We start from the raw sequence: 15,516 nt of genomic DNA on the forward strand, positions 1-15,516 counted from the left end.
ATGTGATATATGTGTGTGTTGTTTATTGTATGTGTAGTAGGTGTTGTAATTTGAGTTGTGTGTGATATATGTGTGTGTGTTATGAGTTGTATATGTGTATGTGTGTTGTTTGTGTGATGTGTGTGTGTTGTATTGTGTTGTGTTATGAGTGTTGTGTGTTGTTTGTTATATATATATATATATATATATATATATATATATATATTGTATGTGTAGTAGGTGTTGTATATGTGTATATGTTATGAGTTGTATATGTGTATGTGTGTTGTTTGTGTGATGTGTGTGTGTTGTATTATGTTGTGTGTGTGTGTGTGTTTTGTGTGTGTGTTATAAGTTCTATGTGTTTGTTGTGTGTTGTGTATGAGTGTAGGTGTATATGTTATGTGTGTGAGTGTTGTGTATTGTTTGATGTGTGTGTTGTGTTCATATATATATATATATATATATATATATATATATATATATATATGAGTTGTGTGTATGTGTGTGATGTGTATGTTATGTGTGTGTATTGTGTATTGTGTATTGTTATGAGTTGTGTGTATATTACGTTGTTATTTGTGTGTATATTATGAGTTGTGTGTATATATGCGTGTTGTGTGTGTTGTTTGTGTGTATGTGTGTGTTATATATGTTATGAGTTGTGTGTATAAGTTATATGTGTGTATAGTGTGTTGTTTATGTGTGTGTTATGAGTTGTGTATGTAGTGTGTGTTGTGTGTGTTTGTGTGTGTGTATATGTTATGAGTTGTGTGTATAGTATGTTATTTGTATATGTGTGTGTTATGTGAGTTGTGAGTTGTGTGTTGTTTATGTGTTATGTGTGTTGTTTATGTGTGTGTGTATATGTTATGAGTTGTATATATATGTTATGAGGTGTGTTTGATGTGTATTGTTTATATGTGTGTATATGTTATGAGTTGTATGTATGTTATTTGTATATGTGTGTTATGAGTTATGTGTGTGTGTATTATGTATGTTATGTGTGCGTGTGTGTAGTATGTTATGAGTTATGTGTATTGTGTCTATTGTGTATATGTTTATTTTATGTATAGTGTGTGTTATAAGTTGTGTGTTTGTTGTGTATTTTATGTATGTGTGTTATGTGTATGTTGTTTGTGTGTGTGTTACGAGTTTTGTATGTGTAGTGTGTGTTGTTTATATGATGTGTGTGTGTTATGAGTTATGTGTGTATTGTGTATATTATGTGTGTGCACGTTATGAGTTGTGTGTGATATATATATGTGTGTTGTGTATGTTATGTGTGTATTGTGTGTGTTTTGTGCGTGTGTGTGTGTTGTGTGTGTTATGAGTTCTGTGTGTATGTGTGTTATGAATTATGTGTATGTGTGTATGTGTTGTGTGTGTATTATTAGTTGTGTATGTTATGTGTGCATGTGTTGTGTGTAGTTTGTTGTTACGAGTTATGTGTATATGTTATGTGTTATGAGTTATGTGTGTGATATGTATGTTGTGTATGTTATATGTGTGTTTGTATTGTGTGTGTTATGAGTTGTGTGTGTATGTTGTTTGTGTGTTGTGTGTTGTTTGTATGTGTGTAAGTGTTATGAGTTGTGTGTGGTATATGTGCATGTGTATTGTGTATGTTATGTGTGTGTATTGTTTGTGTGTGTGTTGTGTGTGTGATGTGTGTGATATGTGTATTGTGTATGTTATGTGTGTGTATTGTTTGTGTGTGTGTTGTGTGTGTGATGTGTGTGATGTGTGTCGTTTGTGTTGTTATGAGCTGTGTACATGTGTGTATTGAGTATGTTATGTGTGTGTGTGTCGTGTGTATTATGCGTGTGTTGTTTGTGTGTTATATAAGTTGTATATGTGTATGTGTTTTGTGTATGTTATGTGTGTGTAGTGTATGTTGTTTGTATATGTGTTATGAGTTATGTGTGTATGTGTATTGTTGAGTATATTATGTGTGTTGTGTATGTTATGAGTTGTGTGTGTTGTGTGTTGTTATGAGTTGTGTATGTATATATTGTATATATTATGTGTGTGTGTGTGTGTTATATGTGTATGTGTATTGTGTTTGTGTTATATTGTGTGTGTGTGTGTGTATTATATGTATGTGTATTGTGTTTATGTTATGTTGTGTGTGTAGTGTGTGTTGTTATGTTTGTGTGTGTAGTGTGTTGTTATAAGTTGTATGTGTGTAGTATATGTGTTATTATGAGTTATGTGTATATGTTATTTGTGTATAGTGTGTATTGTATATGTTGTATATGTTTGTGTGTATTGTGTATGCTATGTGTGTGTAGTGTGTGTTTGTTACGAGTTATGTGTGTATGTGTATGTGTGTGCTATTGAGGAATTGCAATAACGTTTTCACTCAAATTTTCGTTCAGGATCTTTGTGATCCGAGTTGGGATGAGTGAGGTATTTATAGGCCCCAAGTGACTTCAAAAATGAAGTCAAAAAAGGTCTAATCCTGGATTCTCGAGATATTGGCGGTACTACTGTCAATTCTAGGCGGTAATTGACACCCCTGCACTGGTGGTAACATTGCTTAGTCTGAGCGATACTACCACTTGATAGAGCCTCGGAGATTGAGCTCTATCGGTACCACCGCCTAACAACATTAACTGCCAATGGTACCATCGCCTAGTCTAGGTAGTACCACCATCTAGATCGCTTGGGGCGTCGAGTCTCAAGCGGTTCCACTGCTTACCTTGGTGGTGTCATCGCTTGATGTGGCTCTAAGTGGACCATCTATCCGGCCCAAATCAGCCCTGATTCGAGCTCAATTGGCCTTTAATTTAGTTAGTAGGATTACTCCCCAAACTAATTCAAATTGACACATAACTACTATAATTATATGCTTTAAAACATAGAATAACATACAACATACTATACCATAACCATAATTGGATGAGCAACAATGAATTAACAACTATAAAGACCAGGAACTACCTGGACAAAGTATGTGTGCCCACTGCAAAATATACTTGCTGGCAAAAGACCCAGCTTAAGGGTCCCATCATAAGCATGAAAAAGTCCACTTTCTCCTTCAAGTGATGGTCCTAAAACTTGGTGGACAAGATCATTAAAGCTAGTCTGGCCCCATTTCTGGTCATCACTTAAAAATTATATCTTTCCACTCCCTAGCTAGCCTTTTTGCAGCATCAGTGGGATGCCAATGAAATATTTCAATATTGTAGGCAGTAGTTACTATAAACATAGAAGGGGAAAATATTAATTAACGATCCTAGAACTATCAAAGTCAAATTTTGATTAAATAAAACTTTAAGGAACCTTAAGAAAGGGTTAAGGAAAGAAATGAAAGAGCAGATGCTGTGTATTAGCCTCATTTTGGCTTGCACCTTGCGTGCCACCAAGACAAGTGCCATTTTGCCACAACATGTGTCAGCCATGTGGACATATGCAAACTTAAACACCAAGTTTTCAACAGTCTAGTTTATAGGCTCCTTCATAGAACAAAGATACACAGCATCGAAATAATAAGACTGATTGAAGAAGAAAAAGAAGAAGAATTTGACCGGATACCTTTCGGCGACGGGAAGTATTTTTCGTTTCCTCCATCGCCGGCGCCGGCTGCTGGTGAGGAAGTATAGACCGAGGAGAGAATCACAAAAGTACAGAAGATAATACCGGCAACAATCGTGGCATAGATCGACAAAAACAGTGGATTGCACGTCGCCATTAGAAGGAAGAATGCGATCAGACGACTGAAAGAGTGTTCGGCGGAAGAGCCGTTCACAAACCCTTTAACAGCCGGCGAACCCTTTAACAGCCGGCGACCCTTCAGCCGAGTGAGAAGCCCTGCGAAGGGATTATTTATATTGAATTTAATAATATCTAGCATCTCAATTTTTAAATATAAAAATTTATATTATTATAAAAATAAAATTAAATAATTTTATTTATCTTAACATTATTAATTATAAATTTATATATTATAAAAATTTATAATAAAATTAAAAATTAAAATTAAAATTTTGTTTATCCTAAAAATAAAATTAAAAAATTTTATCCTAAAAATAAAATATAATTTTATCCTTAAAAAAAATTTACCCTTAAAAAATAAAAAATAATTTTGTTTATCCTAAAAATAAAATTATATCCTCAAAATAAAATATAATTTTATCCTTAAAAAATAAATTAAAAAATTTTGTTTAAAATAATTTCACAAGCCCTCTTGTAATTTTCCTTGTAATTTGAGTTGTGTGTGTGTGTTGTGTGTGTGCTGTTTATTGTATGTGTAGTAGGTGTTGTATGTGATATATGTGTGTGTTGTTTGTGTGATGTGTGTGTGTTGTATTGTGTTGTGTATGAGTGTTGTGTGTATGTGGGTGTTGTGTGTTGTTTGTTATATATATATATATATATATATATATATATATATATATATATATATATATATATATATATTATTTTATTTATTTATTTATATATATTTATATATATATATTGTATGTGTAGTAGGTGTTGTAATTTGAGTTGTGTGTGATATATGTGTGTGTGTTATGAGTTGTATATGTGTATGTGTGTGTGTTGTATTGTGTTGTGTTATGTGTGTTGTGTGTGTGTGTGTGTGTTATGCGTGTATGTTGTGTGTGTTATGCGTGTGAGTGTTGCGTATGTTATGAGTTCTATGTGTTTGTTGTGTGTTGTGTATGAGTGTAGGTGTATATGTTGTGTGTGTGAGTGTTGTGTATTGTTTGATGTGTGTGTTGTGTTCATATATATATATATATGTGTATGTGTTGTGTTGTGTATGTATGTGTATTATGTATGTGTCTTTGTGTGTTATATATGTGGTGTGTTGTTTTTTATCCTCCCCTAGCCTGACGTCGGTCAAAGGCTTTTATACTACTTATGCGAGGATCGGCTATACACGGGTTTGGCACGACAATCGATCCCGAGTGGAGAGATGGTACCTTCGTACGGTCGTCGTCCCGGAATACGCGGAACGGTGCCAAGCGACGCGCCGTCCTGAGCCTTCCGAGACGGGACATACCGACGGGTGCCTCGGCATGGCTTCTGTCTTGGTGTGTGAAAGTCCTCCCTCAAGCTGATGTGGCAAGGACGCGAGTGGTGATATGGCTGGAGTCGAAAATATGCCTTATCATATTCCGCTATGAATCCTGTGTATCCAGAGAAACTTCATCGAAGCCATGGAATCAGGAGTCTAAGGAATACCACGAGATCTGGTATGGATGCCTTCTTTCAAGTATAGTCAGCCACATGAGACAGAGACGTGTTAGTAGATCTAAAAAGACAAACGAAACTCATGCACCTATGAACAACCATTAGAATGCTTGCATACGCCGCTGATATATAACATCCTTAAGCTATGATTCCTCGTCGTTGACCAAGGAAGATGATGAATTCGTCTGCAGGGATGTTGGTTGTGGAGAAGGCTCGGAGGGGTTGCTTCGACTGTTGCCGACATGGGCGACCTGCTTGACTTACGCTATGGTATTTGGCCAGTCGTCAACGCTCTTCACCAAGCAAGGCAGCACCTTGGACAGGAGGATAGGCTTCATATACTTGAACCTTGAAGTGCCGCCGGCAGCCCTGCAAGTCTTCATCAGCGTCTCCATCGTGGGCTTCATCCCGGTCTACGATAGGATTCTCGTGCCGGTAGCGAGGAAGTTTACGAAGCTCCCTTCCGGCATCACCACGCTCCAGAGGATCGGTGCCGGATTGGTCCTCTCGCTCGCCTCCATGGTGGCAGCAGCTCTGGTTGAGATGAAACGACTCCGAACGGCAAGGGAGTTCGGACTCGTGAACCAGCCCGAGGCCGTGATCCCCATGAGTTTTTGGTGGCTGGCGCCGCAGTACGTCCTCTCTGGGGTCGCAGATGTTTTCGCCATGGTTGGCTTGCAGGAATTCTGCTACGACCAAGTCCCTGATGCATTGAGGAGTCTGGGGCTGGCGCTCTACCTGAGCATCTTTGGCATCGGCAGCTTCATCAGCGGATTCCTGGTGTCCGTCATCGACAAAGCCAGCAGAAAGAAAACGGGGGAGAGCTGGTTCTCAGACAATCTAAACCGTGCCCATCTCGATTACTTCTATTGGTTACTTGCAGGTCTCAGTACTTTGGGGTTGCTTCTGTACCTTCACTTTGCACAAGCTTATGTGTACAAGAAAAAGGGACGCAATGCATCTATGTAATGTCGATTCAATGTAATCTAAGCAATTTATCAAAAAGAAAAAAAAAATCTAATAATGGGATTTTATCATATCACGTTCCGATATTTAGTTTTATTAAAGGTTATTTTTTATCAAAATATCTTTTATAAAATAAAAAAAATTAATATTAGTTGACCCTGGTTGACTTTAGATTATCTAGGTTGAATCAATTTATTTGATATGAAAAAGATAAGCTCGTTTAAAATTATTTTCTTATTGGATTCATAAATTACTCTCATCTTCTTCTCATCTTCTTTATCTCTATTACGTCAAAAGGTACATTAGAATGTAACTATTACGTCAAAAGGTACATTAGAATGTAAGAAGTATAGTATATCAAAGAGTACAACTCATCATGGTATATTTTATTTCCCTACTCCCTTTTATCGATAAAAAAAAAATACACAACATATTCAGGTGATGGTAAATAAAATATCTAAATAAAATATCTAAATAAAATATTAAATCAAAATTTACTACATCTCGGTTAAGATATGTTCTTGATGTAGTTTAATTCGATTCGGTCGAGTCACTATTGAATCGGTAGATGAGAAGGGTGCTTGCTCTGTTAGAGGTGCTGCCTCAAAGGGATTGGTAGAAGGAGAATGACTTTTCCTATATAGGTGTTTTTGATTTTGGTTCAGATAGGGGAGGTTCAATCCTCCTGAGTAATATAGTCCAAATTTTGTTTCTTACTGTGCATCTTAATCTCCTTAATATATTTATATTGATGACATTGAATCGATTTAGTTTTAAGGTTTCTTCATCAGGTGGAATAACTATGTCATCAGTATGCATTAGTCTAGTAATTAAACCACTATATGGAAGCATCATATCTTTTATGGATAGATCAATCATGTTTTGTTGTATTAGATATCCAAAGCAATTTTCATGTCGTACCATAATCCAATACATAGTTCCTAATTCTATTTGACCGACTTCATCATGATGATGTTGTTTTGGAAGTAGAATACTTATTACGATGTGATGAAGCAATTTTGTGCTAAAGGGTAGTAAATGTTCATAACTTTTTGGAACGATAGACAAATTTGGGTTACCAAAGATAGTGCATAATGCCTTAGAATATGTAGCTTCAACTAATTCAATGTCACATTGTCCTCTAAAGTAGCAACCTCTTTTTTTTTCAAGAATTTCTATAAGGTTACAAATTACACTATCCATAATGGGTATGTGATACCCTAGGAGATAAATGGACACTCTATAATTTTCATCCATATGCAAGTTGTTATAAAACAACCAAACAAGTCTTGGATAAATGAGTTCACTCATTTGAAGAATCGAAAGGATATTCAAGTTAGCGAACCGTTCAAATTATTCAATTTTTCTAAATCTATATATTTTCGCTTATATATACTTCTAGACTCAAAGGTTGGGAATTTAAGGGTATGTTTAGGAGAATCAAAAAGCATGGAATCATAGGTTTCATCTAATCCCCTCTTTCTTTTGTCCCTAGAGAATCTTCTAGATGCCATGAAACTACACATATTATCAATGAAAGAAATACATATAAGAATAAAGATCTATCAATGAATTGAGAGAAAGGTTTTGAGGATTACCCTTGTAGTGATCCCCTAGAAAGTTGAGATTGATCTTTAGATTTACAAAGGATGAGGATTTTCTTGAGTTTCTAGAGGGATAGTAAGAGGAATGGGGGTATGGAGAGATTTATAGGCGTGTAGAGAGAGTTGGGGGTGGTTCTACCGTCGACCCTAAAAGAGATTTTATAGGGGAGGGTTGCTGGTAGTGCTACCACCTACGGGTAGTGTGCTCTGGCGGTGCCATCGCAAGTCCAGTGGTGCTACCGCTAGTGCACTCCCTTCTATCTTCAAGCTACAACTTTTGATCAGTTACAACCTAGCAGCCATTTTTAGCATTCTAAAGATACTAATCATTCAAGTCAAAATCCAAAGACATTCAAGCTAATATTTACTAATCTTAAACTTAGCATTCAAAGTCATCACTTTTTGCTTATTGAAAGTGCAAGCTTCACAGCACTTTTAAGATGAGCAGGCCAACACTTTTCTATCCATGTGCATTAATGATTCAATCATACAAATCATAAATACATGAAAATTTATAATATAAATCAAGTTACAGAAATCAAGAAATTATATATCATGTTTTATTTATAAAACTCCTTTCCTTAGTTAATGATAGGCAACATCGTGGGAGAAGAGTTTAATGAAGAGTTTAAAAACAAACGAGGTGAAAGAATCAATATTTATATTAAAAAATATCTTCAAGAAATAAGAAGATTATTTTATGTATGGTACATCTCAAGTTGTAAATAGTGACATCTCATCTCAACAAATCCAAAGTCATTATCACCAAACCCCCTCCTCTCTTTTTTTTTTGAAAAACCCATTGGAAGCAATGTAGATAGTTTCCTATAAGATTAAGGATAGCTAAGTATGCTCTAATATTTCATAAAAAAAATCATGCTTCATTATTTAACACCAAAAGACACTACATAAGCTATCTTTAATTGAAGGGTTTATCAAAAACCCAAGTATCAAATATCAAAAAATCAATATCATGATTAGGATAAAATTTATTTAAATTTAAATCATCAAATCATCAAAATTATTTTCAAGAGATTCAAAATGACATAAATAGATTTATTAAAAACTTGATAAGATTTTAGGGATATAGACATTTTCAAGAATAATGTATTCTCTTTTTTATGTGTTTTAATTTTTGTGATTTATTTTATATAAGCATGTCTGTCTTTTATGCCAAATAAAAATATGCATTATCGTTTAAAATCAAAAACCAAGATTTTACAAAAATCATCAAGATCAAATGTGTAACACATAATTCCAAAACATAAGATTTCAAATAATCATTGCAACATTAAATCATCAAGCATGATTTCATTGAATATAAAATATCTTCAATTAAAATTATTTTTTAACCGATAGTTCTAATTATAATGATCTTCCTTTATTGTTTTGGCTAGAGAGCTTTATGAAGTATTTTGGATCTCCGGTTATAAGCCTTGAGCATCTATTATCAAAATATCATTTTTGCTCCTAGTTTGTGATTGTAGACATATCTACAAGAAAGAGAGTTTTCTTTTAGGTATCCATTTTGGGTTCCTTATAAATCGATCTACCTAGCTTATCATATTGTATTGAGTTATTTAAGGTTCCTTTAGGGGCCCAAATTAACTTATGTGAACTATACCTCTTAAATGTACATTTATGAGCATAATGTTTAAAGTTGCAATAAAAGGTACATTTGTTTCAATATAAAACATACAAGGTTTGGCCTTTAATAATAATGGTTGGCTTTTTATTAGTGTTACAAAGTTGATTCCATCTCTTTTATGAACATGATCCCTTTTTGCAATGATCAAGTTTAAGGATTTGTTTCCTATTTCAAATTTTTTTGAGGTTTCATGTAGAGGCAAATTCTCCTTTTTAAGCATTTGTAATTCTTCACATTTTATATGAGGTAATATTTCATTATCATGCTCAATGTTCAATATATCAAATTCACTAGCAAGAGAAGCATGTTTTTTTTTAAATAATTTATACTTTTTACTAGCTAATTTACATTCATCAAACAAATCATTAAAAGTATTAAGCAACTCAACATAAGATAAATGGGATTTGTTTAGGTCACTTACCTCATTATTGAGCACCATTACAACATAATTCACTACTTCTTTGTTGGTTGGCTCCTCGCCTTCGGATGCACTCGAATCGTCCCAAGTAGCTTTTAGCACTTTCTTCTTCTTCGGTTTCTTTTTCTTCACTTAGGGATATTTATTTTTGAAGTTTTCTAACTTCTTGCATCCATAACAAATTATTTGGTCTTTTTAAAATTTATTTTTATTTTTAATGTCATGTTTAGTTTTGTTCCTATTTATGAAATTTTTAAATTTTTTTGTTAGAAGTGCCAAGTCATCATCATCATCATCATCATCATCATCATCATCATCATCATCATCATCATCGTCACTTGAGTTTTCTCTCAAGTGGTCTTCTTGAGTTCATAGTGTCAAATCCTTTCTGTTCTTTGGAAGGTTGTTCTCAAGTTCTTCATATACATTGTATGTCATTTTTAGGTCATCAAGGACCCGATAAGTTCTTCGAGTGAGAAGTTGTTCAAATCTTTAGTTTCTTAAATTGTAATTACTTTAGGATCCCAACTCTTTGGAAAGAATCTTAGTATTTTATTAACAAATTTAAAACTAGAAAAACTTTTACTAAGTGTTTCTAGACCATTAACGACATTTGTAAATAGGGTGTACATGTCTCTAATGGTCTCACTTGGTTTTATGCGAAACAATTCATAACTATGAACCAAAAGATTAATTTTTGACTCCTTTACCCTACTCGTGCCTTCATGTATGTTTTAAATGTATGCCAAATGTTATAAGCCATTTCATAAATAGAAACTCGATTGAATTCATTTTTATCCAATGCACAAAATAAAGCTTTAGCATTCAAGGAGAAAGTCTTCTTCTTCAAATCATTCCAATAGTTTATTAGAAGAGAAGACTTTTGAAATCCATTTTCGACGATGTTTCATAACTCAAAATCCATAAAAATTAAAAAATCCTCATTCTAGTTTTTCAATAAGTGTAGTTCATTCCATTGAACATGGAAGAACGTGTGATAGAATGACCCTCATTATTATCAGCGAAAATTATCTCTCTTGGGTTTTAAACCAAATTGAGAGTAACCTCGCTCTGATTACACCAAATTGGGTTTTAAACCAATTGTTAGGATTAATATGATACTAAGAGGGATAACAAAAAACTGATTTGCAAAAGGATAACAAAGAACTGATTTGCAAAAGACTGAACTTGTTAGGTGATTTGCAGGCTTTAAATAAAGTCATGGGCTGAGTCTTGATAGAAGTTGTTCAACCCTCGGGCAGCTTTTGTTTTTCTTTGAGTTGGTCACTAGTTCTCATACTTCAAAACAATTGTCATACTTCAAAACTTGTTAGGTCACTAGTTCTCATACTTCAAAGCTTGACTGGTACCTGCCAGTCTTTGTACCAGTTGTCTTTCCCTGAGCTTTGCCGCCGGTACTCTTCCACTTTAAGTGAGTGGATGTCTCTGTATTGCTGCAAGGCATTGATTGCTTGTTCTGCTGTCTTCTGTTGTAAGATTCCGAGTGTCCTCTTTGTGGAGTCTTCGTTATTAAGTAACCTTTTCTTTCCCTTTTGAAGGCAGGTGAGCTTATCGGTGTACTGGAATAGGAGGTTATTATTTTGCAGGCTATTTGATTCAGAAAGGCTTCCGCCTTTGGGTTGGGCTTGGCATTGAGTTCTTGGGTTGCTTCCGCCAATAATGATAGTTGGTCCTTTTGTTCTTCCCTCCATCCTGCATTTAAAAGAATGTTGATTAATCTAGATAAGGAGTCGGCGAGGATGTTACTTGTTCCTTCGATGTGTTCGAATTGGACTTCAACCCCACTTCCGGTGATATAATCAATGAATGTCATCCATCGGACTCTTGATGGTTTATTTTGGGCTGATTTGTTGAAAAAGCTGATTATGGCTTGGCAGTCCGTTCTTATCAGGATCTCTCTTTTGTCCAGATAGTAGATCTTTAGGGCTTCGAGAGTTTTCAGGACTGCGTGTAATTCTGCGTCAATAGCTGATTTGATGGGGCTGAATTTTCCGCTGGCATAGGCACAGATTCTTTCTGTGCTCCTTGGATCTCCTTTCTTATTTTTCCATTTACACACTCCTCCCCATCCTTCCATACATCCATCAACTTCTAGAACTATGCAGCAATCTGGGGGTGGTACTTCTAGATCAGAAAGCCTTTGGACTTTGCTTTTGACTTCCTTGATAAGCTTCCAGTCCTATTCATTGAGTCTCTTTTCTCCTGTTGGGCTTGTTTTCGAGTAGAGAGGCCCTAGGAGTTTGCCGAGATTTGGAATGTAATTCCTGGCATAGTTTAGAATCCCCAGCCAAGACCTTAAACCCCTTTTGGTTGTTAGGTCTTCTTCTTTGAATTCAGTAATTTTTTTTATTATGTGGGGCTGCAGCTTAATCCTTGAGTTTCCTAATACTGCCCCTAGGAATTCTATTTCTTTGACTACAATCTTCATTTTTGTCGGGCTTAATACTAATCCATTTTCTTGACAGATTTCTAGCATTTTATGAAGATGCCTAGCATGGTCCTTCGTATTTTCAGAGAATACTAGGATGTCGTCTATATAGACTACTATAAATTGTTCCGTACCTTTGAAGTAGTCATCCATTTTTCTCTGAAATATTACGGGGGCATTTTTGAGCCCAAATGGCATTGCCAGCCATTCATATAGTCCATCTGGTACCCAGAAAGCCGTCCATTCTATGAAGTCCGGGTGCATTGCTACCTGATGGAATCCGGATTTTAGGTCAAACTTGGAGTATATCTTGCTATTGCTGACCTTTCTTAGTATGGTGTTTATCCCTGGTAGGCTGTATTGGTCTTTTTCAGTGAGGTCATTTAGTCTTCTGTAGTTAAAGACCATTCTTTCCTTTCCCCTTCTTTCCTGGCCAGTGACTGGGTCTACTGTTGTACTAGAGTTGACTATGATTGCTGTTGTCCTATGCCTGCTTTTGCTTGGTCTGATCAAGCCAATGTCCAGAAGTGCTTTGACGTGTTTAGAGAAGGATTCTCTGGCCTGAGGCGTGAGGTACTTTAATGGCTTGTCCTCTATTGTAAGGTTTGGGTTTTGATTTCCAGTTCACACATCAACCCGTTTTTCTTCCGGTGTTGAAGAGGATTTTCACCAATGTACCCTTGGGCCTTTAATTTTTCGATCAAGCTTCCAAACTGTGCTCTGAGTTTGTCTTCATCCTTTTGAGGTTCGGTTGAGTATAGAACCAGCTCCTGAATTTGGATGTAGTCTTCTTCTTCTAGTTCCAGTTCTTCTATTGCAGTTGTAACTGGAACATATGGGAGGGTGTTAATAGTGGTCAGGTTCTTATAGAAGGTTATCGTATTTCCTTCAATTCTGACTCCTCCTTGCATGGCGTGGATGAAATTGCACCCGATTATCATCTGTATGTCATCCCCTAATTTCATAGGGAATGCATATGTGTATGGGATTCTGAAGGAGTTGTCACCTATCATCATCCTTCCTCCTCTCAATTTCTTATATGTTGTTGTCTTTGATGTAATCCCGTTGAAATGTACCAGGTAGGGATTCTTTTCCAGTGCTTCCCTAGGTATCGCGCCTTCATCTATGCAGCAGGTGGTGGCCCCTGTATCTAGAATGACATTTACTTTGATTATAGGAGCATTGGGTATTTCAAGTTGTACCTTAAGGTTGAATAGTATATTCTTTGCTTTTTCTGGTTTGGCGGCTTCTTTCGTCTCGGCTGATAGTATCTGCTGCTTTTCCTCCATTAGTAAGACATAGGTGCTTTCCTTTTCAACCTTTTCCTTTTGTTTTAGGAGATTGATCTCCTTTTGTAAGTCTGCCCTTTCCATGCGGAGTCTGTCAAGTTCCATATTTTCTTGTTCTAGCTCTCGGTATTTCCTTTTCAGCTCTTCTGCTTCACATTTTAGCTGGAGGTTTTCCTGGACAATTGTAATGGCCTGTTGATGGGCTTCCTCAATTTCCTTTGCCTTTTCTTTTTCTGCTTCCACTGTGGCTTTCAGTTTCTTTATCTCTGCTTCACATTGGTTAATATAATCCTGCTATTGTTGGAGGAGATTTTTGGGTTCATACTTGACTGGTTCCACCAGTGCTACAGGGGTCTTTTTGTTGAAGTAGTAGATACTGCACATCCCGCACGAGGTGATTTCACAAAGCGGGCAATGTCGTCTGTGCCTTTGCTGTGAGATTCTTTTACAGCAGTTGCACCTTTCCAGTCTTGCCGGTAGTTCCTCGTTTATCCTCCAGATGTGGCTGCACTCGGCCTATTTTTGTGAGACTTGTATTCTTGCTCTGTATCCTGACTCTGGTCCAATCCACCAGGTCCTGCTATCTTCAACAAGAGCAAATATCTTATGGGTGAAGGAGTGTATACCATGTTGTAATCCCTCTACGTCTTCTCCCTCAGAAATTGAGTAGATTGCGTCACTTTAGTTTTCTCCTTCTTGGACAGAGATGATTTCATAATCCTCTGGAAGGTCTAATTGTTCAAACATTGCAACCCTCTTTATGTTTTTGCGATCGTTGGGGCATTCCCTGGCGAAATGTCCTTCCTCACCGCACAAATAGCACTTGCACTTTTTGTTTCTTACCAGGTGCTTTCTTTTTTCTCTCCTTGCATGTGATGAGTGGGGCTTGCCTTTATATGTTGTGGATCTCCTAACCTCGTATTTCCTTTCGGGCTTGTTATAATACCCTGGGATGGGTATTTCACTATAGAAAGACAGGTCTTTGAGCGCCCTTTTGAATGCGGCGTCCTTGCATTCTGCTTCTAGATATTTATAGGAAAATAAGATCCTGGGGATTACCCTGATCGTATTGCCCCTGTATTTGGATTCAAAGGCGTCCTTTATTCTCTTTCCTAATTCTCCGGGCATCTTAGACCATAGTTTTTCAGATAACTCGGGGCTTGTGAACAGCCTTCCCGTTTTTTAGGCTAACCTCATGTAGTCATTCAGGAATTGGATAATATGTTTCTGGCTGTTGCACGAAAGCCTCTCTAGGTCTCTGTAGGCCTCTTCTTGCATCCCGGTTGATCCCTGAAATGGGTCTTCAAGTATGAAGATTGTTCTTAATTGAGATAGGATATTTTGGGTACCTCTTGCTCCGTCGGCGTTTTCCAGTAGTAGTTGGTATTCGTCAGGGTACGCCATCCTCCATTGGATCCAAGCTAGCTTCTCGGATTCACCGAGCAGATTTTCGATAAATTCCATCTTTGCTGGAGAATCTGTGAATCCTTGGAGTGAGACTAAATTCTTAGTTATTGACTCCCATCTCATAAAAACTTCATCAAACATCCCTAATTGTGTAGGGATAATGAACATGGCTCCCTATTGTTGAAATGCTGAGGGTAGGTTCCATGCTTCAGAAAAATCCTTTGTTTTGAATTTGGCTTGCCTAGTGTATCCTTCAAAGGTAGGCTTCTGGATTGTTGACTCTATGTTAATTGCGGGGGGGTAGTTTGCTGGCCCCATAGTAGAGTCTGTAGGTGGTCTGTAGTTTGATACGGCAGAGGAGGAATATACTTGTTGGGAGAGTTTGGCTAATTGTGATTATTCCACTTCCCAATTTTCCTCAAGTCCTGCTGCTATAATTTCTTCTTGAAATTTTTGGGGATATGGCATCTCCCCACCACCTTCTGAAGCGTTAATATCCTGAAAATAAAAATTCAGGTTATTCTGCAAGCCTTCCGCCTCATTGTCTTTGC

General features: G+C 36.5%; 1 protein-coding gene across 1 annotated transcript; it reads left to right on the forward strand.

The window, feature by feature from the left end:
* Positions 1–5,347: 5,347 nt before the first annotated feature.
* Positions 5,348–6,221, forward strand: LOC135599196 (protein NRT1/ PTR FAMILY 5.10-like). Its single transcript, XM_065094053.1, has one exon. It carries the CDS (start codon positions 5,452–5,454, stop codon positions 6,151–6,153), a length of 702 nt encoding a protein of 233 aa, XP_064950125.1. The 5' UTR covers positions 5,348–5,451; the 3' UTR covers positions 6,154–6,221.
* Positions 6,222–15,516: the final 9,295 nt, after the last annotated feature.

The sequence above is a fragment of the Musa acuminata genome, chromosome BXJ2-1, assembly GCF_036884655.1.
Source record: "Musa acuminata AAA Group cultivar baxijiao chromosome BXJ2-1, Cavendish_Baxijiao_AAA, whole genome shotgun sequence".
Taxonomy (NCBI): Eukaryota; Viridiplantae; Streptophyta; class Magnoliopsida; order Zingiberales; family Musaceae; genus Musa; species Musa acuminata.

What these genes read in the sequence shown, in the direction of transcription:
- LOC135599196 (XM_065094053.1), top strand. Translation starts at nt 5,452, where the DNA reads ATGGTATTTGGCCAGTCGTCAACGCTCTTCACCAAGCAAGGCAGCACC.